Source organism: Capsicum annuum, chromosome 3 (genome assembly GCF_002878395.1).
Source record: "Capsicum annuum cultivar UCD-10X-F1 chromosome 3, UCD10Xv1.1, whole genome shotgun sequence".
Lineage (NCBI taxonomy): Eukaryota > Viridiplantae > Streptophyta > Magnoliopsida > Solanales > Solanaceae > Capsicum > Capsicum annuum.
Genome location: NC_061113.1, coordinates 250,549,428 through 250,575,148, shown reverse-complemented (window position 1 = coordinate 250,575,148; position 25,721 = coordinate 250,549,428). Strand labels below are relative to the sequence as shown.

Genomic DNA, 25,721 nt, shown 5'->3' with positions numbered 1-25,721 from the left:
AATAGATGGGTCAACTATTAGAAAGCAATTAAAATATTAGGGAACTTAAACGTTTTTAGAAGAACTCAAATGTTTGTCCCCTTGATCCTCTTGCACTTGATGTATGGTATGTTATTTTTGTCTTCTTTACCCGTTTCATGAAATTTTTCATGTGTTTTACTTATTCATTGTGTCTCTATTGAAATTTTTTAAAATTTTTTTAGGTCAAATTTTGTTCGTATATCACTTGGACATTACTTCATAGCTTATTTTGTAAGTAAAATTATTGTTTTTGTTGAATTTCTTATTTGGTGTATCTGCTACTGCTACAGTGGATAGAACCCGCAACATGAATCCAACATATGAATCATCTATTGCAACAAATGCGTAATCTATTGTAATATATGACTAATTTATTGCAACGGATGACCCATATGTTGGATTCACATTACAACACTATAAAATGAATCCAACAGATGAGTAATCTATTGCAACAAACTAGTCATATATGTTGCAACAGATTACTCATTTGTTGCAATAATTAGTCATATATGTTGCAACAGATTACTCATTTGTTGTAATAAATTAGTCATATATGTTGCAACAGATTAGTTATATACGTTGCAATAGATTACTCATTTGTTGCAACAAATTAGTCATATATGTTGCAACAGATTAGTCACATATATTGCAACATATTACTAATCTGCGCAACAGATTAGTCATATATGTTGCAACAGATTACTAATCTGCGCAACATATTAGTCATATATGTTGCAACAGATTACTAATCTGTGGAACAGATTAGTCATATATGTTGCAACAAATACTCTTCTGTTGAATTCATGTTACATGTTTTCTCCATTATTAAAAAACAGCAGTAGTAGATACATCCAGATGAGAAATTCAACTAAAAAATAACAAACAATAAAAAAAAATAACAAAAAACGTAAAAAAATAACAAACACCAACAAATCAAGTTCCTCATTTTCGTCATAACTTAAAAGCCATATTTTTTTACTTGTGAAAATCGAAAAGAAACGATGAAGAACTCGAAGTTGTTGGCGCCAGAGAATATTGTCACGTCGACTGACGGTTGAAAGTAAAAAAGGAACAGGCAAGAACTTAAAACTATTTGTTGCCAGAGGTTGAAGTTGCACAAGATTGAAGGGAGAAATTTGAAAAATTGTTGGTTGGGAGAAGTTAGAGAGAGAAACTATCGAGAGAAAGAGAGAAGAGAGAAGAGAGAGAGATTGATTTGTAGAGGGAGGAAAGTTTTGTGGGTGTGGGTTAGTTTGTATTTTTGAAAAGATTAAAAAGTTTAGAAAATATTAATCAAGTCCACAATTAACTTAATCAAGTTTTTTAATTATGTTTGACCCTTTAAATTGGTCAATATTACCAATCCTTTATTCAAGACTTAAAAAACACATTTCCTTCAATTTTCTCAAGTAAGTTAACAAAATTAACTTAAGTGTACAAAATTAACGTGACTTTAATTTGAAATTTAGAAATTCACTTAGTTAACACATATACAAATTATAAAGAAATTTGTAGATTATCTTATGTAAGATAAAAAATAAAAAAATTAATATCTACATAAATTACTCCCTCTGTGGTTATTTTTTTTTTTTTATACATGATTCCATCCTAAAAAGAATATTACATTTTCTTATTTGTTAGACATAATTTTAATTTTATTGATAAGATTTCATTTAATTAAAGATAGTAATATAAAAAAAGGAGAACGGAGGGAATATTATAATATAGAATTTAAATTTTGTGCATTATTATCTAATTTTTCCTTTATTAATTTTTATATAAGAAATTTATAAAATTAGATTAGCATATCAAATTTATCTTTACAATAAAAACTACATTACTAGTAGTTGCGTAATTCTAACGAGCTACTACCAAACAGCCACTTGCTTTTTTAGCCTGCATGTCAATCGACTGAGCTTTACTTTGTCGTTATCGAGGAGGAATACTTGCACATTTCACCGGAAACATGTGGCATCTCCGGCGATTTATTTGCTCCATCTTACTTGCTTTAGCCCTCTACTCTTCTCCTCAGGTAATAATCTGTTTTTTCCCTGTAGTAATGTTAAACCCTAACTTATTTAATAGTACCAATTTTTGACAGGCTCGGGCAAATCCATCCTTATCAATCAGACCCACTTCGCCTTTCTCTATCGCTCTTGAAACCCTTCAAAACCAAATCCAGTAATTTCTCTCTCTGATTCTTATCTACGTTTTAGTAATTTAGTATTCTTTTTAGAGTTTAGGGTAAAAATACACTTAAATTAGCTCAGTCTTTTGAGTGTCATATCTAAACTATCAAGTGCGGGAGTGAACTATCACCCGCTATTTATCAAACTACACATGTCAGATAGGAAAAGCGAACAATTGGTAGTTGAAGTGTGCTTTGATAAATAGTCGGTGATAGTTCATGCATACAGGAAAATCTCGTACACCTGTAGTGTATTTTTTGCCGTAAATTTCTCTCACTTATTTCAGTACTCCTTTTTAGTAATTTTTTGTTTTTTTCTTAGAGTTTCTGGTCAAAAACACACCTAGAGTAGCTTGGTTTTTTGAGTTTCCTGACTGAACTATCATCAACTATTTATTAAAACATACATCCATGTAGTACAAGTGAACAATTGATAGTTGAGGTTTAGCTGGGAAAAACACCTGATAGTTTAGGTGTAAAACTTGGAAAATTGATATTTTAGGTGTGTTTTTGACCTTTAGCTCGTTTCTTTTAATTGTTCTGTTCAGTTAATCAAACCCTGGTTGAAATTGAGTTCCTCTTGTGTATGAATACATTTCCATTTAGGTACACATTTCAAGATGTGGAGTTGCTACGACGCGCACTGACGCATGCATCATACTCAGGAGAGAACAATAGAGCTTTGAGCATTTTGGGGGAGAAGGTGATTGAGGGTTCGGTTTCTCTGCAATTGCTTAGCAAGGACATCGACATGCCCCCCAAGGATCTCAACCGGGTTATTGTGGATCTGTCCTCCAATGTGGTATCATCGTGTGTTGCTGACGGAGGACGCTTAGGTTTACAGAAGATAATCAGGGTTTCACGGAAGACCAATTCGTCGGCTCCTGCAGTGGTTTGTGGTGCTTTCAGGGCGGTGTTCGGAGCAATTGCAATTGACAAGAGTAGCTTGGACAGTGCGGGGAAGGTGTTCTTGACAATTCACGGGAAAGGCATGGAGAAAGCTATGGCAATGTAAGTACCCAACTATTGTTGATGTTGGCTGACATATTTCTAGTCAGGGGAACTTTGTTTATTATGTGTTGAAGATTAGCCACTGTGTGTTTAGCTTAGTATGCACTATGCAACTAGTTGACTTCGTAAACTTGAACTATGTTATGTATCGAAATCATTTGTGTCCACTGCAAGTGGAATAATTTTCTTTAAAACCGAGACATCCACAAGGGTCGATGGCACATGGTTCAAGACACTTTGGCTTGAAGCCATGACCTGCGCCTAATGACAAGTTGTGTGTTGCGCTCTTACCACTAGTCCAAATCTCTTGAGGGCCACTGCAATTTGAATATCATTTGAGCCGCAAAATTAGTAAACAGATTGATATGAGTCATCTGGGATAATTGCATTCCCACTGTCTAGCAGTCTATTATTCAAACAGAATGTTATTTATTTCACATAGATCATGGGGGTTACTATGGTTAAGCTATTGAAGCAGGTATGCTTGAGTGGAAAAAATACATTACTCTCTTTGTTAATAGTTGGTATTCATTGTATGCAAATTCCATTATTCCATAAAAATGGTAATACCAGTAGTAGTTTGACAATTCTTTTTCCCTGTGATCACAAGATTTGTCCAAGTAAACGAATACCGTCTTTCCTAATAATTTTCCAATTTATCAATTTACTTTTGCTTTTTTCCAGTTTATCTGGTCAATCGATATGTGTGTTGTATCTATGTTTCATTATTTTGATCATTTAGTAGATCAGGCTTTTATTAGTATTTGAATCACTTAAAATGACTGGCTCTGTGCGTGTAACGTAATAAACAAGTGTTGATATACATTTCTCTATACATACATGAGTTGACACTTCACTTGATAAATGTTTTCCAATATGTCCAGCACTACTCAAGTACTCTTTATTAACAGGAATTGCCTTGCCTTCTAATTAACATAACCCACTGAGAAGGTTGGCCTAACATGAAAAAAAAATTACTATTATTGACAACACATTTCATTCTCAAAATATGTTCTTAAAGCACTATTTTGTTCAAGCTGATTGTGCAATTCATGGTGATCAGTGGACAATCATTTTCTGATAACAATATCAGATAGGGACAGCTTGTGACATGTAACTAATAGTTTGAGTTCGATAACATTTGCGATCTTTGTGGTTAAAGTATGTCCAGGTGATGATGAGATTTAACTGGAGCTTTAGCTAGCTCGGGAAGTATGTTTGAGTCTCTATAGAAATGTCTCGTTTTAGGATGTTATCACCGACAACTTAAACAATTCTTTATGTTGGGGGGAGATTAATCAAAATTCACGCCCAGTGGTGACCTAGTGGTCAATGAAATGGGTTGAGAAACTGAGGTCTCAGGTTCAAATCCAAAAAGAGACAAAAAAAACTCTAGGTGATTCTTCTCATCTGTTCTAGCCCTGATGGACTGAGTTATCTGGTATTTGGTGTTGGTGGGAGGTATCCCAAAGAATTAGTTGAGGTGCGCGAAAGCTAGCCCGGACACCGCAGTTATCCCCCCCAAAAAAAGATTAATCAAAATTCAGATTTAGGTTGCTTTCTTAAAAAACAACTTAAGTCACATCTTTAGTGATTCTTGTGGATATTCTTGCATTTATTTCAGATGTAGTTTTACATTCCCTGTTATCCCTGGTAGCAATAACTAGAGTTTTCAAACCTGCTTTCATTAATTCATTTGTCTTTAATTGAGCCGAGGGTCTTTCTGAAACAACCTCCTTACTTCACAAGGTAGGGGTAAGATCTGCGTATACCGCACCCTCCCTGGACTCCACTTGTGGAATTACACGGAGTATGTTGTTGTAGCAATGACTGGACTTCTTTTTCTCACTATGAATAGGCTTACGGATGCCATGTAACTCATTTGTTTATAGCAGTTAGGCATATTAGAAAACGTTGTAGCATTCGAGTGTCTTCGCTTGCATCATGGTTGTACCATCTATCGTAGGTTTTTGTTATCTATTGATAGGCTCTGCCTTATAATTGGGTACGACTTGGACTAAAAGCTTTCAGGTACTGTCAATACGAGCAAGAATCTGACTATTCTAAGCCTACTTGCCTTTAAAGTTTCAAGTTGATGATTGACCTTCTAAGTACTTCTCTCATTGTTAAACCCGCTAGTTGGTAGTGTGTGATGGATATTTTAGGTGGCCGGTGCCATCTTTTGGCATCAATCATGAGTTGGCAACTAAATCTCATTTGCAAGTTGATAAAGTGAAAAAGATTGGTATCTTTGTTCGTGCTTTTTAATGCCATTGGAATTTAACATCACTTAGTTTGGTGCATGTCCATTTCACATTTCTCTCTGCATGGTTTGGTTTTCTGTCTTTGCTAAGGATGAAAAGCCATATCAGAAAATCATCTGCACGTCTTTATGCTTTAAAGCAGGTTCACCTGTTGTTTGATCTTATCTATATGTCATCTGAAACTTTAGCAAACCTTGACTTCATTTGGAAATCTGACGACTGGTTTCTTCTTTTGATTAAATTTTTATTAAGGTATGTCAGTGGTGTCACCTTTTTTTTCATTCACAATCTGAAAGGCTTATAAAAAAAAACGAGTGAGGATCCTCAAGAAATAAAATAAAAAGATGAGCAAATCTATTGGTCCCCTTAGTTAGAAAAGGACGATTATCCAGTCAAAAGTATCTACAAATTCACTTGATTCCTCGTGCATAATGCCTAATTATGCGTTGGAGACGCGCAGCAGGATATTATGTGGTGCCCAACCCCACCCTTCAGTTATAAGGCTGGATATTTGTACATAAAGCCAGGATTGATATTTTAAAATGGAACAGTATTCCATCAACCTTTTATTTTCAGAAAAGAAAGACAACAAAAGCAAATCGTAATCTTACGCGTAGTTGGGGACACGTGTTGCCATTTGGCATATTAATGAATCCAATATTTTTAACGTGAAAATGTATTATGATATTTTAATAAATGTCAGATTTAAACTTATACTTATTTTTATTAGTATAAATACTATAAATTTAAAGATTATCGAATTTTGCAAGTAAAGCACATGTGGAGCCGATGGAGTTATTTCTTTCTAAAGTAGAGGCCTTAATTTTGAGTGCCGCCTATGAAAATTTTGGATTAGGATATACATGGTGCAAACTCGGACTAATTTGTGTATGAAAATTTTGGATTAATATAGAGCGGGCTATACATGGTGCAAACTCGGACTAATTTACAATGGGGTATATATTTTTAAATTCGAATTAATCTGACTCCAATACGAGTATAAATATAAAAAATTGCAAGTAAAGCCACTGGCCCACGGCTGGAGTGGTGACAGCCGATTAGCGTTAGCTGTACAAACGCTCTAGTGAAGACTGAAGTCTCCTGAAGCCGGTCAGATATCTCCAAAATTGCACTCAAAGTGACCGGTAACCCCGATCTTATTCTAAACCGGTAATTCCCGGTGCCAGTCACCCCTTAACAGTTACAGCTTCTCACAGGGCCAGATAGGACAACCCTACCACAGCCCCACTATAACGTGGATTTTGTCTCTATATAATAATAAAATCCTGAATTCAGTGCCGCTGTATTTATCTCTCTCTGCATAAAATTCACACATTTTGGCTATGGAGGTACCTGAATCTTCACACACATATACAATGCCAAGTGATGATACATCAGAGAAGCTATTCCAAAAACGGCGCTGCTGTTCCTTCTTCCCGTCGTCAGGAGGCGTTAGCTTGAAATGGTGGCGTAAGAAGGAAGGTTCTGTATGGGCTAAAGGGATTAACGCTCTTAAAAAGCTACGAGAATGGTCGGAGATTGTTGCAGGACCGAGATGGAAGACTTTCATTCGGCGATTCAATCGGAATAAAAATGGTACGCAGGGGAAATTCCAGTATGATCCTTTGAGCTATGCGTTGAACTTTGATGAAGGTAATAATGGAGAGGAGGACAATGAGTACGGCCTTCGGGATTTCTCCACGAGATATGCTTCTATTCCGGCGTCGGCTAGAGGGTCCGTTGATTTGGGTAAGGATGGGTCTAACTTTGTATGATTGCTATTTCGTTCCAACGCTTCAAAAATATTAATGTATTTTTGGAGAATTCGGCACGGGCAACTTAGCTGCCAACTGTCAATAGGCCACAACGATTTCAGTGGTGGACAACTGGAGATGGATGAAACAAACAGTTCATAGCTGGTCTTTTTTTCACTATTCGTAATGTATAATCAATTGATATATATACATATACTGGTAGTATATTTTAGTGTTAGTTTTATATGTACATTTCACTTGGGTAATGAATTGGTCAGTCTGTGCATAAATAAAGATTTGAATGATAAACAAGGATTAATTGGAGGAACATACAAGCTTTGCGGAGTACTTTATAATTGTGGTATTATTTGTTGTTGCGAAAATGGTTAAATTTATCCTGCACTATTTAGATTGAGCAACTATCCTCTGGGGGAAAATAAAAAAGCTCCCCTTGGTTAAACTTTTAGAGATAGTTTGGTACATGGGATAAGTAAGATAATTTAGGGGTAAAATTTGGATTCTATCTCCTGTTTGATTTGATGTATTAGCTAATTTTAAAATTATTTTATTCCATTGTTTATACTAAATAAATGGGATTAGTTATTTTAGGTAGAACGCTGAATAACTAATTTCATTAAATATCTTAAGTCATCCTTTAGTCCAAGTCTAAATTCTAATATTATCCTTGTTATTGGGAAAGATTTGTCCCTCAACGCTTAATGGAACTTGGTAATTTAAATAAATCATAATTGAGGGATAAGTTTGGAGCTTTTGTTTTTCTGGCGAATTTACACATGCACCATCTCACTCATTTCATATTGGAGTTCCATTATGGTAAAGAATAAATACAAGATGATGTGTTGACGTCAAAGGTAAATGAATGAACCAAAAGTATAGTGAAGGATAAATTGAGTAAGTTCGAATAGTATGACATATTTGGATCTTTTTGCTTTATGATTATGATTCCTTTTCTTTAGAGATAAAGATTTAATGGATGAAAATGGAGCATTGTTCATGGAATTGGGAATTTTACATAAGAAAAAAAAGAAGAATTGGAAGTTTCAATCTTAAAGAAGGTATAGGTTCAATTTTGCAGAGTCATTTCAATCTTTTTCTTTCAAAGAAAAATCCCGAAAAATCCGTCAATAAATGACGAACTCCATTATACAGATGATAGGATAGGGCTAAGGCAGTAATCTCGACGGAGGTTAGGATGAGCTTTGATGAATAAAAGAAGAATTGGTAGAAATTCAAAAATGTCACGAAATCAAGTAATATTGAGTGATTTCGACTAGACAAGGATAAATTAGGATCTTTTCACTTTGTTGTTCTTTTTTGTTGGGGGCTTTAATGGCTAAAATACAACGAAAAAAAGAGCGCCGTTCACGGAATTGTCAATTTTGCAAAGCGTAGATAAACCTCCTTATCCTAAAGAAAAAGTGTAGAGACAATCCTTTGCCTTTCTCCCCCTTCCTAATTTCTATAATTTCTTTTTTTGTGGCTCTTTCTCTACTCTACCAAGTTGTCAAGCACTAGCATTACGCAGTACTTTCCAGTTTTGATTTCTAAAATAAAATTCAATTGAAGAAGATAAACATAAAGGAGTTCTTTGGTAAGATAAACATAAGCACAAGACTTACCTTTGTTTCTTTGTAGTTATAAATGAAAAGGCAAGCACTAACTTTATTATTCACAGATAGAACAGCTTGAAAAGCGCATAAGCTAGACTGGACATTACGGTTACTATGAAGAAAAAGGGCACGAGCTAGCTCAGTGGCATATTCAGACCTTATCCGACAGTCTCGAGGAAATCAAGATGAATTTTGTATGAAGACAGTGCCACCAGCCACGGCAACAAGCAAATGAACATCTAATCGATAGATAAGGATTCAGGATTTCACTCATAATTATTAACAGCAGATTGCATCGATAGCACTTCTGACAAGGGAGTTTAAGAGTCTTACATTAAGCACAATGTTACCCATTTTTCTGAACAAGGCAGGATCACACAAGTTGTGAAGTTTAACACGGGTTGCTTTCATGGTTGGAAACTAGGGGGAGATTTTTTCTGGTATTATGCAACTTTATATTCAGCAAAACATCACCAACTACCCAGGGAAAGCCCAGACAATTAGCACTTCCTTGACAGTTATCAGGATGATAAGTGACATGATACCATGCTGACGCCAATTTCTGATGCTCCTCCTCCTTGCAGCAACCATTGAACCACCCTTTGACCTCCTTGTGTAAGCTTTTAGCAGAAACCAAGATTCGATCTTTTAGTTCAAAGTACCTCCTGTTGTCCCGCTGCAGATACACAGACTTCTGGCGCAAATTGCCTGTCAGTATCTCAACCTCTTTCTCTGCTTCATAGTAGTTGAGTAAGCTGCTCATTTTATCCAAATACATTCCTTTCTGACTTTTAGCAGTTTCGATGTAGGCCTCGTAACCTTCTACCAAAAGATCATGATCATAAGCATCCTGGATAGCTGTAACAGTGCAAAGGTCATCTGTGTTCTTATGAGGAAAAGCCTTGACGATACCACGATAAAGCTTCCCTAGTACCCCTTCAGAAATATACATGGGTTTGTCCCACCTCTCCATGAAATCAGGAAACTCTCTTGGTTTTAAGAACCTGGGCATCTCAGCTGCAGCTCCAGTTTTAGCAAAGTCCACAGCCATAGAGTGAAGGGTTGCTAACTGGAGGCATTTTGGATTCAGAGCTTTATCTTGTTCACGATCTGCATGAACCAAATGTGCAGTAGAAATCGCACCTAGAGTGTCGCTAATCATGTAATCAACAAAAAATCTCTGAATTTCCTGCAAAAAAGACATGGAAAGAGAGAAAAATCAAGGAAGTATTCAGAAAAAAGGTTTTTTGGCTCATGGAAGAAATAGCACAAGCTACCTCTAGAGTGACTTCGTGATCCATTATACGAGGTCTTCGCCCAGTGTAGTCCATGGGTGTCACTGTTTGAGGAGGAATGAGATTTTTATCCCAGCTTATGAAATAAAGATCTCCATCAAGATCACCACCAGAGCATTCATTTGGATGAGGCCTGTACATGACAATTCAGTACTCCTGAGTACTCAAAAGAACATTTTGATCCCCTTTGAGCAGTATGCAGAAAGCTTTGAAGTTCTCAATTCTCTCACAGAAAAATGTCTTCTTTATCTATTATTATTATTGACGTTGTTGTTGCTGTTGTCGTTGTTGTTATTTCCCTTTGACAGGTTGAGGAGGAAGGGTGTGAAAGTGCAATATTATATATAATAAGTTGGGAAAAAGGAACTGTGGAAAGCAGATCTTTGCTTCTAGAAAGCAAGACTAAGCCTTTCATACCTCTTTTCAACTCCACACATGCTAAAACATCACGATGAAATAATTTAATACCAAAAAACATGAACGACGGTCATTATAAAAGGACAACGAAAGCAAATGTTTCAGTCATTAAGCCTACCCAGTTATCCCCCAAATGTTATAAAAAGAATCTACACTGCCGAAGTGCAGCAGCTGGATATACACAGAAGGTTAAAGTTTGTGGTATAGCTTCGTGCTACCTGAACACCTCTGGGAAACATTGTTAGCAACATCATAGAATACATGAACCTCTAGTGAAAGAAGATATTATATTCAGTGCCAAGGTAGTAGGAGTAGGTTATTAGTACTTATCGGGAAACAATTAATGTTTGGCACTAACCACCCACTAACTTTCAGTTATGTCCCAGTTTTAAGAATCCAAAACTTTGGAAAGGGAATTCTCCATCAGTCTTCATGAAGACTTGGAAAAGGACAGCATATGGTAGACAAGTCAAATTAAGTAAAATAAGACAGCTAGGGAGACGTTGGGTGTCTCGAGGGGTCGGTCTGGCCAGCACCGGGGGGACTAGTGGTGGAATGGAGAAGTTAAGAAGAAGGTGGAGGCTAAGAAGGTGGCTTATGCTAAGTTAGTTGAGAGTAAGGATGAAGAGGAGAAGCGGGCGAACAGGAAGGAGTACAAGGTAGCTAGGAAGGAAGCTAAGCTTGCGGTTACGGCAGCTAAGACAGCAGCTTTTGAGAGCTTGTATGCGGGATTTGGGGAGAAAGGCGGGGAGAAGAGGTTGTATCGGCTTGCTAAGGCTACGGAGCGAAAGACCCATGATCTTGACCAAGTGAAGTGCATCAAGGGGGGGGATGGCAAAGTATTGGTGGATGACGTGCACATTAAGAGAAGGTGGCAGTCGTATTTCCATAGACTTTTGAATGATGAGGGGGATAAGGACATTGTGTTAGGGGAGCTGGAGCACTCAGAGGGATGTCGTGATTTCAGACATTGTAGACGTATAAAGGTTGAGGAGGTCTTTTGAGGAGACTCGTAGGATGCGTAGGAGTAGAGCAAAGGGGCCAGACGAGATCCCAGTGGAGTTCTAGAAGTACACGGGCGGGGCAGGTTTGAGGTGGCTGACCAGATTGTTTGATGGCATTTTCAGGACCGGAAAGATGCCCGAGGCTTGGAGATAGAGTAAGATGATCCCCCGTACAAGAACAAGGATGATATTCAGAGTTGCAACAACTACAGGGGCATTAAGTTGTTGAGTCACACTATGAAGATTTGTGAGAGAGTGGTCGACCGGAGGTTGAGGAGGATTGTGTCTATTTCAGAGAATCAGTTCGGATTTATGCCCAGTCGCTCGACGACAGAGGCAATTCACCTTGTACGGAGACTAGTGGAGATTATAGGGAGAGGAAGAGGGACTTGCACATGGTGTTCATCGACCTGAAGAAGGCGTATGATAAAGTTCCTAGGGAGGTTCTTTGGAGATGCTTGGAGGCTAGTAGGGTCCCGGTGGTGTACATCAGAGCGATTAAGGACATATTTGATGGAGCAAAGACTCGTGTGAGGAAAGTGGGAGGGGATTCAGAGCATTTTCCTATTTTGTCAGGGTTACACCAGGGATCAACTCTTAGTCCGTTTCTTTTCGCCTTAGTGATGGATGATTTGATGCGGCATATTCAAGGAGAGGGGCCTTGGTGTATGCTTTTGGGGATGATGTAGTTTTGATTGATGAGACCCGAAAAGGTGTTAATGATAGACTGGAGGTCTGGAGACAAACCCTGGAGCCTAAAGGGTTCATGTTGAGTCGGACCAAGATGGAGTACTTGGAATGCAAGTTTAGTGACGCGACTCAATGAGGACAAAGTGGCAGTGAAGTTGGATTCTCAGGTTGTTTGTAAGAGGCCTAGTTTTAAGTATCTTGGGGTCTATGATTCAGGAGAATAGAGAGATTGATGAGGACGTCACGCACCGTATAGGGCGGGGTGGATGAAATGGAGGCTCTCCTCGAGTTTTGTGTGATAAGGTGTCACCCAAGCTTAAAGGCAGATTCTATGGAGTGGCGGTCCGTCCGGCTATGATGTATGGAGCGGAGTGTTGGCCAGTTAAGAACTCCCACATCCAAAAGTTGATGGTGGCGGAAATGAGAATGTTGTGGTGGAAGTGTGGACTTACTAGGAGAGATAGGGTTAGGAATGAGACTATTCGGGTGATGACAGGGGTGGCCTCGATGGAGGACAAGATGCGAGAAGCGAGATTGAGATGGTTTGTCCATGTGATGAGGAAGGGCACGGATGCCCTCGTTCGGAGGTGTGAGAGATTAGTCTTAGATGGTTTCAGGCGAGGTAGAGGTAGGCCGACGAAGTAATGGAGGGAGGCAATTAGACATGACATGGAGCAATAACAGCTTATCGAGGACATGACCCTAGATAGGAAGGTATGGAGAACGCGAATTAGGGTAGAAGGTTAGTGCGAGTGGGTGAGTCGTGGCGTGTAGTTGAGAGTGCTTTGGGGTAACCTTGCTAGTAGTAGTCTTAGGACTTTGCACATAGGATAGAGTCTCTAGGTAGGAGGGTTGTGAAGGGGGCTTGCGGTTTGTTAGTATATAGTACTGCGTTGTGGGTGTCGTATTTCTGTTATTTCATCTTGTCTCATGTTTATTACAAATTTATTTACTATTCTTTCTATCTTGAGACGGGGGTCTATCGGAAACAGTCTTTCTACTTCTTCGGAGATGGTGGTACGGATTGCGTACATTTTACCCTCCCAAGACCCAACTAGGTGGGAATAAACTGGGTATGTTGTTGTTATTGTAGTTAGGATATGAAAGTTCTACTGTATATCGTGTACTGTATTTCTGCTCAAATATCATATGAGGAACATTTAAACTCTTACCTTTCACCTTTTTGAGGAAAAATAATGCAATCAACCCAGCCCTTGTGCTCTAATGCCACCTCATACACAGCCTCGAGTACTCTTACATCTCCAGGATGAAGACAAGGGTTTTTTGTCACTACAACCTTACCTCTTACTACTGCAGTTGTTTCATCCACCTTCTGGAAGAAATTTTGCTGACCATTTTGTATCTCAGCCTTGGTCATGGTAATTCGTGCATAAACCTGGCCATAATTCAATATACCTGTTTCATCCAGGCATCCTACTAGAACTCGACCTTTGGGGATGAATATACGACACCTACTTCTTAGGTCTGAAAGCTGATTCTCAAAATGGGATTGAAGCATCATTGAGAGATAAGGCTCCAAATTGGGTGCGTATCCTTGGTGCAACATCCTCATTAAGATTTTTTTTACATCGCCACCACCCATACTCTCCAAAACATCTAAAGCTGCCTCATTAGTAGTCAACATCTTGCCCAGAAGATGGAGATGATTATCTAGCAGGTCCTCTAAAGCTTTATCTTCAACTCCCAAAGTAGATAAAAGGATAACAATCTCCCGGTTAAGATAGCAAGGCATGGCATCACTCCACTTGGTAATATTAAGCATCCTGTTCTTTGATTCAAATTTGAGCATACTTCCACGAAGAGATAGTTTTCGATAGGAATTGCAGTCAACAGCTATCACACCTTTATAGCCACCATATCGTATTTGAAATGCTGATGGGGTATGATTCAATCCACATTTTTGAGCAACTTGTCTGGCAAAAGTTTGGGAAATCTTTCCAATACCATCTGAGAAGCAATAACTAACACCATCAGAGGTTACTTCAATATCTGGAAGAATCTCAACTTGCCCAGATGGGACCTCCATTGTTTGAAAAGAGGTGCTAAACAATTGACCCATCCTTGCAGCACATTTCGAGATACTACGGATCTTGTTGAAGCACCCCATCCACTCTCTGATATCTTCTGCCTTGACATGTTCATTAGAAGCAAACATCCAAACTGAATTTGAGCGTAGTTGACTGGCCGAGAATGCCAGGAACAAAAATCTTTTAGTTCCAATAACAATTCCTTCTCTAAGGATAGACAAAATCCGATGATAGATTTTAGTTCTGTAAGGCTTTGCAAAGATACCTTGTTCAACACTCATAGAAATAGCATTAGGAGTAATTTTACCCCAATCCTCCTCTACAAAAGTTACTCTCAAGAAATCAGAAGCATGTGATGCAAAGTTCTTCACAATGTAATTGGAGGTTTCAAGCTCTGGACCCACGCAGTAAATCTTTGATGGTGTTACCAAGACTCTGTGAACACTCATCATGTTATGATTCACTAACCTGCTGTAGGATAATGAAGGTTGATTCTTATTGTTTTTACCCAAAACATGCAAGCGTGTCTTGATGAATATCACAGGCTCGAAACAGGTCGACTGCAACTTATGCATTTTCTGAAGGATCATCATTGCAGTGTCCAATTCTAGTTTGCTAAGAACTTCGATGAGATCTCGATCAATAGCACCAAGACTAATTTTTTGAGTGTGCACGAGAGAGTTAAGCTGGAAAAGGATCTCGTATGGTAGATTCAGATCTGATGGGAAATTCACAAGGGGAACAAATTCAGAAGCAGAATAAATATCTCCCACTTTATCCAGATATAGATCTCTCACATAGTTGTTGTAATATGGCAAACTAGAAAGAAAATCTGAACTTAACAATCCGTCTTCAAGTTCCCAACAAAGAGAGGATGAACATCCGATAGACTTTATGCCGGAAAAATCAGTTGTGCGAACCCAAAGGAACTCATAATCTTCCTTGCAGATATGATACCGGTCAGCACTGAACTTGGAAGCAACAGCAGGTCCAGAAACTCTTTGGTAAAGCTTTGGTGCATATTTTAGCTGAAAGCAAGAAAAAATAACTCACTGAAATGAGAAAGAACAACTTCGTTCGTTTCGTTTTTCTAATAGATATTTATAGAAGATTGTAAAATTGATTCAAACCAATCAACATACATTGCTTACTGGAAGGACATAAAGGGTACGAATCCCCCCAAGAAATAGTTTTTGCCTCAGAAATAAAGGTAAATGGATTGAAAAGTTCAGCTATCCCAAGATTTCGTTTCAGCATAATGTTACTCCATTACCCTTCAGAGGATTTTCACTTTTTCTTTAAGGTTTTCTTCCGAATTTTTGTTTCTCTCTTCAAGGCTATGTCATAGGTGTTAAAAAAAAAAAAAGGCAGCCCGGCTATGGTTGCTTGGACTCTTCAAATATGCCACGGATGTGTCTTATCCTCCAAAAGTAGTTCATTTTTAGAGGATCCAACATAACATGGGTGTGACAACAATCATGGAGAGTCCAGGCAGCCCTGTGCACTAAGCTCCTGATATGCACGGGTCCGGGGAAGGCCGGACCACGAAAACCTGTATTTTTTCATAAAATAATCTCTCAAGATAGGATGTTATCTATCGTTGTTTTCTATTGCATGTATCACATAAATAAATAAAAAGAAAAGGTTATCCCTTTGTTCTAATGAGTAGTGGAAGAAATAAACTCAATTTCTCTATAAGTCAAGAGACTAGTAATGAACGTCTTAGACCAAATAGTGACAGAAGCATCCATGACACATGCACCAATCCCGTCTAATTTAATCTGTCATGAAAATAGCCTTATTAGCCCCATATTTATAGTTAATACCTTCTACTGATCCTTTCCTACCTTTTCAGCTTCAAAAAAGAGGCTTTTACTGATCTTGCATCCAAGTACTTCAGGATCCTCCTGCTAATTAGTCAAAACTGCCAGAGACTTTTTGTGGGATCATCTAACTATTCAGAAACCATACAAACTGTGTAAACTGTATAATCGGTGAACAAGTTTCATAAAAGATCAAAGGATAATTGATTCCCTCAATTCAACACAACAGAATAACGCTGAACAGCATGATTCCTCTTTCCTCTTCTTTTTTTTTTAGGATAACAAGTACTGATTCCTCCTTCTAAATTTTACCTCTGACTTTCAATATGATATCCTTTTTTCACTTGCACAGTCGAATATCCTTGACGTTGCTATGTGACTAAAAGTCTAAAAATAGCCTACCATCTTCGTTCTATAGTGAAAGTGAAACACACTATAGCATAATATGGTTTCCCAGAAATAAACAGAAATTACATCTTCCCCAAAGCTTGTGCAGCTCACAATCTGCATGGATTATGCAGCTTATTTTAACTTCTGAGTTTTGATTGCATACACAACCAATAATGTTCTTCTCCTTCGAATTGGAGATTTTCCAAAAAGAAACTTTGCTACTGCAAGTGATGAAGAACATTTTTTTTATGAGGTACAACTTTATAGGACACTTTGTAAAGGTTATCCTTGCATGTTGACATGATACAAATTAAAAGGGGAACTAGAAGCAGGAGGTTTTGACTAGATTGCAATGGTCTTACGTGCAGCTAGCAGAAGTGCATGAAGCTGTTGGGTTTATTCAGAAAACTAAGTTGGTTATAAGTATGGAAACTTAACACATTCATTCCGGATAGTTTTATGTTACATTTTTCTATTAAGCATTAATCTAGTTGATTGTCTTTCTATTGAGACTCCGTCCCTGTGAACTAGTGATTGTGTGAGTTCGGCTGAGCATGCTTTGGGCTCTTGCTTCTCACCTTTCTTCTTCTTAGTGACTAAAGCATTGAAAATCCATTGACAAAGCAACAAAACAGCTCCTACCCTTAGTTTCTACCGCTGAGCTTTTACTCTACAATTTATATTTTCTTCTTCAACCCTTGAGATAAGGGTCTATTAAAAACAGCCCCTCTACCTCCCAAGGTAGGGGTAATGTCTGTGTACACATTACCCACCCCACCTCCCCACTTGTGGTACTATACTAGGTATATTGTCGTTGTTGTAACAGAAATCAAAGGAAAAGAAACTACTGGTAACAGAGAAACCAAACCTTCAAAAGAAGCGCAGATTTTTTGTCTTCCAAAGCACAGATACAAGTCTCAGCAACATCCCCAAACTGTACTTCCAACCTATAACACTCTCCTTCATAACCAACCCAAAACTCCACACTCTTCCTTTCCGGCATAACCAACATCTTCACACCTTCCCATTTCTCCAAAACCTCCATTACCTCACTATCCACCAACACCCCAACATTCAACGCCCCTCCTTCAAACCTACACTCGGGATCAACAGGCCTCACAATAATATCATCAAAAGAAGAAACAAGATTGAGTTGGTACCCTTTAAAGTTAAGGTTTCCTTGTTCTGCAAGTGATAATGATTGTGACTTTTGTTGTAGCGTTTCGAATTGGACTCGGCCATTGCCTCTTGATTTCCAATTTTTGTGTTCAGAAAAGATGTCGCAAGCGAAGACTGAGCCTTTTCCGATTTTGGAATCGAAGAAGTTGAAGAGATCTTTGGCAGTGGCAGATTTTGGTATGTTTGATACCCTTACAGTAGCTGTTACTCTCTTCTCCACTACACCCATCAATGGCGAAGGGGAAAGCTCACTGGGGTTTTTACAGGGTTTTTCTATCCTCCTTTTCTACTTTTTCCTTCTTATTTTTTTGTTCCCAAATAAAAAATTGTCAAAAAAGTACTCCCTCCATGACATTCAGATTCTGTGTGAAATCCTTTAATTTGACACCATTAAAAAAAATCTATAATCTATATCTATTGAAAAAGTAATTTTAAACTTTTTATCAAACGTTAAAATACTCTGTAAATAATCTTTTCACTTTTTTTCCTCCAATTAATTTTCTCAAAAAAAAAAAAATATTTTTGCCAATTTTTCTTTATTTAGATCCTTGACTTTTAAGGATCCATCTAATTAGAATGAAAGTGAAATTATAACTCTTACATATAAGTTGAATCCAACTATCAGGGTTTTAATACTATACCAGAATCCAAAGCCTCGAGAATCTTTTACAATTGAATCAAGATCATTAAACTCTTCTACCTTTGGTGTCACAATTTCATTGACAAAAATTTATTTCAACAATATGCAAGTTTTTGTGATTGGGTGGAATAGAAATATTTGAATATATTTGTTTATAATAGTTTCATCAATTTCAAGTCTATATTACAACTTATTCTGTTACTATCTTTATTTTTTCTGCATAATACAGGTGGTAGATGAATGTTTGATCGAACTTTGAGAATTTTTTGTGTGAAGGTTAGATTTAATCTTATTATTATGATATTTCGATTATCGTATTGTTTTGTTGTAGTTTATAGATGGTAATTTGAGAAATTTTATTTAAAGTTTAGGTGTAATCTTATTGTTCTTATATATTTGTTTAAAGGTTAGACATCGTATTGTTCTTATATATTTGTTTAAAGTTTAGGTATCGTATTATTCTGATATCTCAATTGTCATATTATTTTGTTATAATTTCTGCTCTGTTACTATATGTTATTTTTGTTATTATCCATTATTTTTTGTACTTTCGTTAGGGATTAAGCTCTTAAAGAGATCTCCATAGTGTCTGGTGCCCAATGTATTGAATTCTAAGGGGTGACATCAATCACTTTTAAGGTTATGACATCTTGTGTCTCTTTGGGGTTCACGAAGTGTTGCCAATTAACGTCATCTAACATTATTAATTAGTTACTTTATTATAATGTTATCTAAAAATTGCATCCGGTGCATAGTAATGTTGTTTGGCCTTTATTTGTTGTTGTATCACCAGATTTGATTAAAATAATTAACAGATGGAAGATCTTTTCTATATTAAGAAAACAATCAAATATTTTTCCTGATATCTTACATGGCTATGTGGTTGCAATCTTGTCTTATTAGAGACTCTTTCTTCTTATATTTTCAGAAATACTTTTATTTTCTGATTTTAAGTGCAATTTATCTCTTTCTCCTAATTGTCGTGTCTGTTCACATTGTTTTTAGAAGTTATTTTGTGATCACATGTGGCATATAAGAATATGATGATGCGTGAACTGAAGTTTCTAAGATAGCTAACTTGTCCAAAAATAGTGGAGGAAAATAATATAATTGGACTACTTTATGTGATTGACAACTTGTAACACATTGTAGGAGATGTTCCACAAGCATATTTAGAGGTATTTTTGCTTTTCCTTGTGAAGATTATGTGAAGTATAAGGTGTGTTTGGTATGACATAAATGTTTTCTTATTTTTCCTTTTTCGGTTATAGTTAAATGTTGGGAAAATATTTTTCATAACAACTCATTTTCCTCCATATGAGGAAAAATGACTTCCTTCATGGCCAAGGGAAGTTATTTTTCGGAAAATGACAAATGTGACTTATGCCCCCACCCTTCTTTCCTGCCCCAACAACACTTATATTCACATTTCTCAAAAAGTTTACATTACTTGAAAATATTTTTCACTGTGCTTTATTTCAATTTTTTACTGTTTGAAATAAAAAATAGTAAAGCCCGGATTTTTTTCTTTTCTAATGTCCGCTGAATGTATTGTTACTTTTGCTAATTGCATATTTCATTTTGTCATCGATGTAACTTGTTTCACAAGGTTGAATAAGTTTGTCGTTCCGTTATATTTCTATTGATTGTAGCATCTTGAGATTGTCCTAATAAAATATTGAAAAATGTCTTCTATATTTACTAATTAGAAGTTGATTAAATTTAGTGATTGTAATATTTTAGTATTCGATATTGATATTGTTTGTTATGCTTAAATTAGTTCTTACAAATTGTTGAGTTGCTAGAGGTATTGATATACTAGCTAACAGTTAGTAGTATTTTCTAAAAAAAAAAAAATTTCACTCACCAATCAAACACTAGAAAATATTTCTCTAAAAAATATTTTTTACTCACCAACCAAACACCATAAATATTTTCTGAAAAATATTTTTCACTCGCCAACCAAACATGAGAAAATAAGTAGAAAAACAACTTATTTTTCAGAAAAACTTATTCCAAAAAAATATTTTTCATGAAAAATATTTTCTATCATACCAAACACTAGATATGTCATCCTTATTATCACATTCCAAACCATGTTGTAATATTAAAAAAAAGTTGTTCTCATGGTACTTTAGAGGCAGAAAACATTTGTTTCTAGCTTTCAGTTATCATGCAAGAGTAAAGAAATTCCTTTATATTTCAGTTACTATCCGTTGATTCTTTGTACCTAGATTATCATAATGTTTTATTGTAGTTTTTATTTTGTTATACTATCTGTTATTTTTGTTATTATATATTGTTTCTTATACTCCCATAACTTTTTTTTCTGAATTGTTTTTCCTTTAGTCGATGGCCTATCAAAAACAAGCTCTCTGCCTTTTAGATACGGACTGTTTTCCTTTAAGTTGAGGATATATTGTTGTAAAGAAATTCCTCAATGTTAATGCGAACTAGCCCAGATCAACTTTAAGTATTATTTTGCTAATATTTAAAACTTGAAAATCCATTAAGTTAGTTATTAAACCTTGAATTGTGCAAACTAACATTTAGAATTTTAAATTTAATTTTACAAATTCTGAAATAAATTGTTAAGAAATCAATTATTTAAAATACAAATAAAATTATCCTCACAAATTTAATTTATTCTTTTAAAACAACGATACTAACTTGAGTTAATAGAAAAAGAAAATACTACATTAAATAATTTTATCATCATTGAATAGAATCTTCAGGTTACAATACTTAAAATCTTTTTATAACTAAGAACATTCTATTATTTAAAATTATAAAACCAATTAATACTTTACCTTATATAAATATTTCCTTAAGTAAAAAAATCTGAGAAGCTATATCCCACATAGAATAATTGGTTAGTGCTAAATACGAGCATCACTCCTTGAGATTAGTACATTGAATTCAAATACTTATACAGAATTGTTAACGTTATTGTAGAGTTTTTTTTTTTGGTTTAAACCACCCGGTGTCCGGTACCTGCTTTTTAGGAGTCCGACTATATTCAAATTCGCCCCGCGTCGGGCCCCATTTGGGAGAAGAGCTCCCAACAGAGTGTTTGTCCATACCAGGGTCAAACTCTCGACCTCTGGGTAGGTTGGGACAGCCCTTTTCGCTGCGCCACCACTGCTGTTAGTAACATTATTGTAGAGTTAATAATTAAAACTATAATAAAAAGGAATAATTACATATTTGTTTTATACCTGTTTTTTTATATATATATAAATGCATAATGTTCCTTTATATAATGTCGCCCGATCATTTTTAGAAGTTTAAACTTTTTCTTTGGTATTTACTTTGTAACTCAAGTATACGGTTTAGTAATTTTTACTTAAATTTTAAAGTTGTGTACTCAATGATATGAATTATATATGTAATAATCTATTTATTTCATATATACACGTCAAAGCACGTACATTAAACTAGTAAATAAAAATAAAACACACTTGTATGGTTATAAATCATTAAAATAAAAAAATAAATTAAATTATTTTTAATTAAACTAAAATAATACATAAATAAGACGATAAAAATAATTAATATTTTAATTAATAAACTTATTTGTGCTTCACGCGATTATTATAGATAAATTAAAATACAATTTAGTGATCATTGTTAAATAAATTCATATATAATATAAAGGCTTAAGTCATCGACAAACACTTTAAGTTGTCCCGAAAATTCACTTAAATCCTCAACTAAGGCCTGTAACTATCAGCCGCTAACCCACCCGAAATTTGATCCAATCAAGCCTTTTTTAGACAATCAGCTAAAAGCTAAAGTGTACGTGTAACACACACGTATTGATGTGACAAAAATAACGAATTAGAAAAAAATACGTTGTAAAAATAATAATTATATGATGGATTTCTGATTTCATTCATTTTTCTATTTAATTATCATTCAATAATAATTTCTTAATTAAAAGAAAAAAAAGCACCCACCCAGTTATCGTCTTCACCCCCTCCCCAATCGTCTTCACACACAGAGTCGAATTTTTTTCAAACAAAATCTGCAAGGGTCTTGAAATCCAAGCCCATTTGACCATACTCGGTCATCAAACACACACAGACACACATTAGATAAAATGACAAATAAAAAGAGAGAGAATATAATTTATTATCTTTCTCTAGATATGTGTAAATTATAGTTTTGAAGTTGCCTATTAAAGTTTATAGAGATTCGCCTTTTATAAATAAATTTTATAATGTTAATATGTATTTTTTTTAATCAGTTATTTCTTTGTTTTCTCTAACTGTTGAAGTTTGAAGGAAATTTGTGTTCTTTTTTATGTATATTATAATATCTGTATATAACGTATGTTTAATATATTCGTGTCTAAGTTAAGATTTGTGAATAATATTTTAATATTTTTTATATTAAAAAAATGTAAAATAAAAAAATACACTCACTAATTTAAATAGTAAAATACAAAAGAAAAGAATACACACATTAATTGATCGTTTTTTATAAATACCTAGATGTAGATTTGATTTCATTAAAAATGTGTAGAATTTAATTGATGTTCTTCTTTAGAGATGAAAGAAGAGGGTTTTTGTTCTTGTAATTTATGTCACTTATATTTAAAAAACAATCGCAATAAAACACAAATGATACTTCTTCATATATATGATTCTTTCAATTACTTTATTCTTTTCACGTGTTTTATATTTGTTAATTTTCATGTTTTGCATATTTCATGATTGATGATTTAAAAACTTAGAAAATAACAAACAAATAAATGAAGATGTATTTCAATGTTTAAAAATTATTTCTTTTAATAATCAGTTGTAAAGTTTAACATTAGATGAGGTAACAGAATATTGTAAAACGAAAATGAATCATTTACTAAATCTATCAATATTTTGAAAGAGATTTTTTTAATGAATGTCAAATAAAGACATTTATTTACTGAACTCTTTTTTTATTATTGTTGTCAAAATTCATGAGTATATATTCAATTCAAACTTCAAATTGAGACTTGCATTATTTTCTGTTTAATCAGTAAACTTTACTTAAGCATACTTTTAATAAGAAATGTTCAATACACACAAAATTTAAGAAGCTTTTAGCTAAATGTATTCTGAAACTTTCAATTTTGAAAGAATATGATATAATAATTAAAGTTATATCTAAAAATAGGTTATATCATAAAAGTAGCCATGAGAGTTTTTTTACTTGAATGTGTAGGATGGCGGAAAGTTTTACTTGAACATAAATATAACTATCCTGTGCATTTTGTTACTAACAACAATCACAAGTAATACAAAAATCAGACTAAAAAGATATCATCAAATTAGTTAGCTTTCTTTTTTCTAACAATGCCTTTAACTCGAGATTATGATTCATAAAGTAAGCTATTAAATATATATTCAGAGAGAATATACAAAAAAAAAAAAATGCAATATATATTATTTTTGTAATCTTAATAATAATAAACGTAGAAGTAAAAATTATGAAATCAATGCATAATTTTTCAATCTCTTGCCGATATTTATTTTCACAAGACATCATCATTTTGGATTCCTCTTTTTCAAGCCAAACTAAAGTATGAATAAGATACTATATGAAATATAACAATATTATTGGTTCAAATATGAGCTGAGAAGATAATCTTGCATAGAATCTCACGAAGCAAAACAAAAATGACCATTTATTTACTGATAACAGTATATCGTAAAACGAAAATGAACCATTCACTAAATCTGTCGATATTTTGAAAGAGATTTTTTTTTAATGAATATCAAATAAAGACATTTATTTAATGAGCTCTTTTTTTATTATTATTGTCAAAATTCATGAATATATATTCAATTCAAACTTCAAATTGAGACATCCATCATTATCTGTTTAATCAGTAAACTTTACTTAAGCATATTTTCAATAAGAAATGTTGAATGTACACAAAATTTAAGAAGGTTTTATCTAAATGCATTTTGAAACTTTCAATTTTGAAAGAATATGACATAATAATTAAAGTTATATCTAGAAGTAGGTTACTCCCTCCGTCTCATTTTACCCGTTCCAAATTTTCTTATCTGGTGTTCCATTTTACTTGTTCTTTTTTACTTATCAAGACAAGACAATTTTTTTTTTCATGAAATGTCCCAATTTTTTTTTACTTTATCTAAATGCATTTTGAAACTTTCAATTAAATTAAAATGTAAACATCATTTAATAGGGGTACTATGGTAAATTAGCTATGTTATTTATTATTTTTCTTAATAACTATGTCATCCCAATTTGGAACAAGTAAAATGAGACGGAGGGAGTATCTCGTAAAAGTAGGCATGAGAGTTTTTCTACTTGAATGCCTAGGATAGTGGAGAGTTTTACTTGAACATAAATGTTACTATCCTATGCATTTTGTTACTAACAACAATCGCAAGTAATACAAAAATCAGACTAAAAAGATATCATCGAATTAGTTAGCTTCCTTTTTTCTAACGATGTCTTTAACTCGAGATTATGATTTATAGAGTAAGCCATTAAATATATATTCAGAGAGAATATATAAAAAAATAATGCAATATATATTATTTTTGCAATCTTAATAATCATAAACGTAGAAGCAAAAATTATGAAATCAATGCATAATTTTTCAATCTCTTGCCGATATTTATTTTCACAAGACATCATCATTTTGGATTTCTATTTTTCAAGCCAAACTAAAGCATGACTATGATACTACATGAAATAGAGAAAATGGCCAAAAGAGCTCCCAACCTTTGTCCCAAATCCCAATCACACACTTATATTTTGCGGCTGAACATTTTAAAAATGAAATTATTACACCCCTAAAGGCTTATGTGGCAAAGAAAGTGTGTCTCACTCTCTTTCACAGAGTGAGTAGTCCGAAAATCTTAAAAAAAATATTTTTTACATTTCTTTTTAATATAAAGGTACACACACACACACACACACACACACACACATATATATATATATTATTTTTATTTTATTTTATTTTTTCTTTCTTCTTCATCACCATCCCAAAATACTCTCATAAAAAGTTTCAACAACTCTTCAATGGCTACCATGGTCAATCTCTTTATCTTCCTCATCTGTATTTATCTTCCAAATAAGCAACATTTGCTCTCCACCTTTTCATCTTTATCATAAACATCAAACACTTTGTCTTCATCATTACACTCTTCTTCAAACTCTTCCTTCTCATCATCCAATTCCAATAAATCACCATTTTTTTCCATTCTAAGTTCGAATTCCTCAACAACCCAATCTTACAAGACTTCATCTTTTCACTATATTTTCTATCAAAATCATTTTTGGAACGACACCCATTTCTCAATTCACTTGATTTCCCACAAAAATCACAAAAAAAATGATTCCA

At 34.7% G+C, this 25,721-nt stretch overlaps 3 protein-coding genes across 4 annotated transcripts; 2 read left to right on the top strand and 1 right to left on the bottom strand.

Annotated features, from left to right (window-relative positions):
• The first annotated feature begins 1,775 nt into the window (after window positions 1-1,775).
• LOC107862409 (protein NUCLEAR FUSION DEFECTIVE 2) lies at window positions 1,776-3,414 on the top strand. 2 transcript variants are annotated; one of them, XM_016707985.2, is made up of 3 exons: window positions 1,776-2,053; window positions 2,123-2,202; window positions 2,816-3,414. In XM_016707985.2, the coding sequence occupies exons 1-3, from the start codon at window positions 1,988-1,990 to the stop codon at window positions 3,222-3,224; spliced, it is 555 nt and encodes a 184-aa protein (XP_016563471.2). In that variant the 5' UTR covers window positions 1,776-1,987; the 3' UTR covers window positions 3,225-3,414. The 2 variants fall into 2 exon arrangements, with proteins under 2 accessions (XP_016563471.2, XP_047265745.1); XM_047409789.1 differs by lacking the exon at window positions 1,776-2,053 and having other exon boundaries at window positions 2,174-2,472.
• Window positions 3,415-4,340: 926 nt separating this feature from the next.
• LOC107862410 lies at window positions 4,341-7,568 on the top strand. The gene has a single exon (XM_047409790.1). It carries the CDS (start codon window positions 6,828-6,830, stop codon window positions 7,257-7,259), a length of 432 nt encoding a protein of 143 aa, XP_047265746.1. The 5' UTR covers window positions 4,341-6,827; the 3' UTR covers window positions 7,260-7,568.
• Window positions 7,569-9,095: 1,527 nt separating this feature from the next.
• Window positions 9,096-18,311, bottom strand: LOC107862408 (RNA-dependent RNA polymerase 2). Its single transcript, XM_016707984.2, has 4 exons — window positions 17,405-18,311; window positions 13,448-15,351; window positions 10,147-10,297; window positions 9,096-10,058 (listed from the first exon to the last, which is right to left on the bottom strand). Exons 1-4 carry the CDS (start codon window positions 17,942-17,944, stop codon window positions 9,261-9,263), a joined length of 3,393 nt encoding a protein of 1,130 aa, XP_016563470.2. The 5' UTR covers window positions 17,945-18,311; the 3' UTR covers window positions 9,096-9,260.
• Window positions 18,312-25,721: the final 7,410 nt, after the last annotated feature.

Bases quoted from the DNA above. Each gene is read 5' to 3' on its own strand.
- LOC107862409 (XM_016707985.2), top strand. From the start codon at position 1,988: ATGTGGCATCTCCGGCGATTTATTTGCTCCATCTTACTTGCTTTAGCC. The intron at 2,054-2,122 runs GTAATAATCTGT...AATTTTTGACAG, and splicing joins CCCTCTACTCTTCTCCTCAG to GCTCGGGCAAATCCATCCTT. The intron at 2,203-2,815 runs GTAATTTCTCTC...ATTTCCATTTAG, and splicing joins ACCCTTCAAAACCAAATCCA to GTACACATTTCAAGATGTGG.
- LOC107862410 (XM_047409790.1), top strand. From the start codon at position 6,828: ATGGAGGTACCTGAATCTTCACACACATATACAATGCCAAGTGATGAT.
- LOC107862408 (XM_016707984.2), bottom strand. From the start codon at position 17,944: ATGGGTGTAGTGGAGAAGAGAGTAACAGCTACTGTAAGGGTATCAAAC. The intron at 15,352-17,404 runs GTTTGGTTTCTC...TCTTGCTTTCAG, and splicing joins AATCTGCGCTTCTTTTGAAG to CTAAAATATGCACCAAAGCT. The intron at 10,298-13,447 runs GTAAGAGTTTAA...TGTCATGTACAG, and splicing joins TTTCCTCAAAAAGGTGAAAG to GCCTCATCCAAATGAATGCT.